This window comes from Penaeus monodon, chromosome 18 (genome assembly GCF_015228065.2).
Source record: "Penaeus monodon isolate SGIC_2016 chromosome 18, NSTDA_Pmon_1, whole genome shotgun sequence".
Lineage (NCBI taxonomy): Eukaryota > Metazoa > Arthropoda > Malacostraca > Decapoda > Penaeidae > Penaeus > Penaeus monodon.
This window is the reverse complement of record NC_051403.1, coordinates 30,561,567-30,562,989: the sequence shown is the minus strand read 5'-3', so window position 1 is coordinate 30,562,989 and position 1,423 is coordinate 30,561,567. Positions and strand designations below refer to the sequence as shown.

Here is a 1,423-nt window from a genome sequence, read left to right as displayed (position 1 = left end):
TCGGAGTCGTGCTCCTTTGGCCTCGATGCCAGAGGTCACACAGCCATTCGATCGGCTCTCTGCTGATCTGGTAGACATGCTGGGTTCTGTGAGTGGCCATCGATATGTTCTAGTAATTATCGATCATTTCACTCGCTATTTGCAGTTGGTTCCTCTTTATTCTAAGAATGCGGAGAATGCAGATGGTTTCGTGAAGGAATATGTTACTCTGATAACTGATAACGGGGCAGAGTTTATAAATGCATTATTTAGAAATGTGTGCAGGATATTGCAGGTTCAAACGATGTATGCAACCGCTTACCACCCACAGGCTAATGGTATGGTTGAGCGCAGCAATCGTGTCATAAGAGATTCGTTAGCAACACTTATGGATCAGCACCCTAACTGCTGGAACGATCTGCCATACGTAAGACTGGCGCTGAACACAGCGCTGCATCGTAGCATCAACCAAAAGCCCCTTTATCTACTTACAGGCAGAGACTGTTACTTCCCAGGAAACCTTACGAATTATGAAGATGCGGGCGAGGATGCCGCGAGGACGCTGCGAGAGAGGCTGAATGACGCCCGAGAGACTGCAGACCAGGTGTCAAGAGACTCCAGAGATAGGCAGGCGCGAGATCATGACAGGCGTGTGAGACGGCATGCAGGATTTGACGTGGATGACCACGTCCTGGTGAGAGAAGATCGTCTGAGAACGCGAGGTCCGAGCGCAGCTTTGAGGCCTCGGTGGAACGGTCCCGCGAGCGTGCTGAAGGTCATCCGTCCCGTGAACTATGTGGTACAGAATCCGTACATCCTGCGGGCGAAGTGATTTGCCATGTGAATCGTCTACGACCATACAGGCCGAGGGCGGATTTGGAGTTTCCGGAGCCGCCACAAGAAGAAATGGAAGAGGATGCTGGCCAGGCAGACGAAGAAGTAGAAGAGAACGTCGATGACCCAGGCCAGGTCGATGGTGAAGGATCGGAAGAGGATGAATAAAATGGGGAACCAGGCAAACCAGGCGCAGGGTTGTGAGTTGCATGTATTTTACCAAAGAGGAGTCGGTCATTATCAAAGGGGAGTCGGTTAGTGATTGTGAACCCCAGAATTTCTCACATATATACGCTTAATCACTTTCATGTTCCCTTATAAAACCACTAATCATGTGCATCTCTTTTCAGTTGTAAAGTCCTGGTTGTCTGAGCGAGGTAGACGATGACGTCTCCCGTCCATATATGTCCCGAAATATCCTTTCAGGAGCTGATGGCGAGCACCAGTCGCGGCCTCACGCGACGCCGAAGCACACCAGCTCGGCGTTGGCGCGCTTTCAGGTGTTGTAGTGAACTGCCTGTATACTTCCCCCACGGTCCCCTACATATGCCTTCTGTCCTCCCCCTTACGAGATGAAGGACGGCGTCCACCCTCGCTCCACGGAGAAGGT

General features: G+C 51.3%; 1 protein-coding gene across 1 annotated transcript; it reads left to right on the top strand.

Annotated features, from left to right (window-relative positions):
• The first annotated feature begins 25 nt into the window (after positions 1-25).
• Positions 26-811, top strand: LOC119584710. Its single transcript, XM_037933378.1, has 2 exons — positions 26-88; positions 311-811. The coding sequence occupies exons 1-2, from the start codon at positions 26-28 to the stop codon at positions 809-811; spliced, it is 564 nt and encodes a 187-aa protein (XP_037789306.1).
• Positions 812-1,423: the final 612 nt, after the last annotated feature.

What these genes read in the sequence shown, in the direction of transcription:
- LOC119584710 (XM_037933378.1), top strand. Translation starts at nt 26, where the DNA reads ATGCCAGAGGTCACACAGCCATTCGATCGGCTCTCTGCTGATCTGGTA. An exon ending in TGGTAGACATGCTGGGTTCT is followed by an intron (nt 89 to 310) that starts GTGAGTGGCCAT and finishes TACCACCCACAG; the next exon opens with GCTAATGGTATGGTTGAGCG.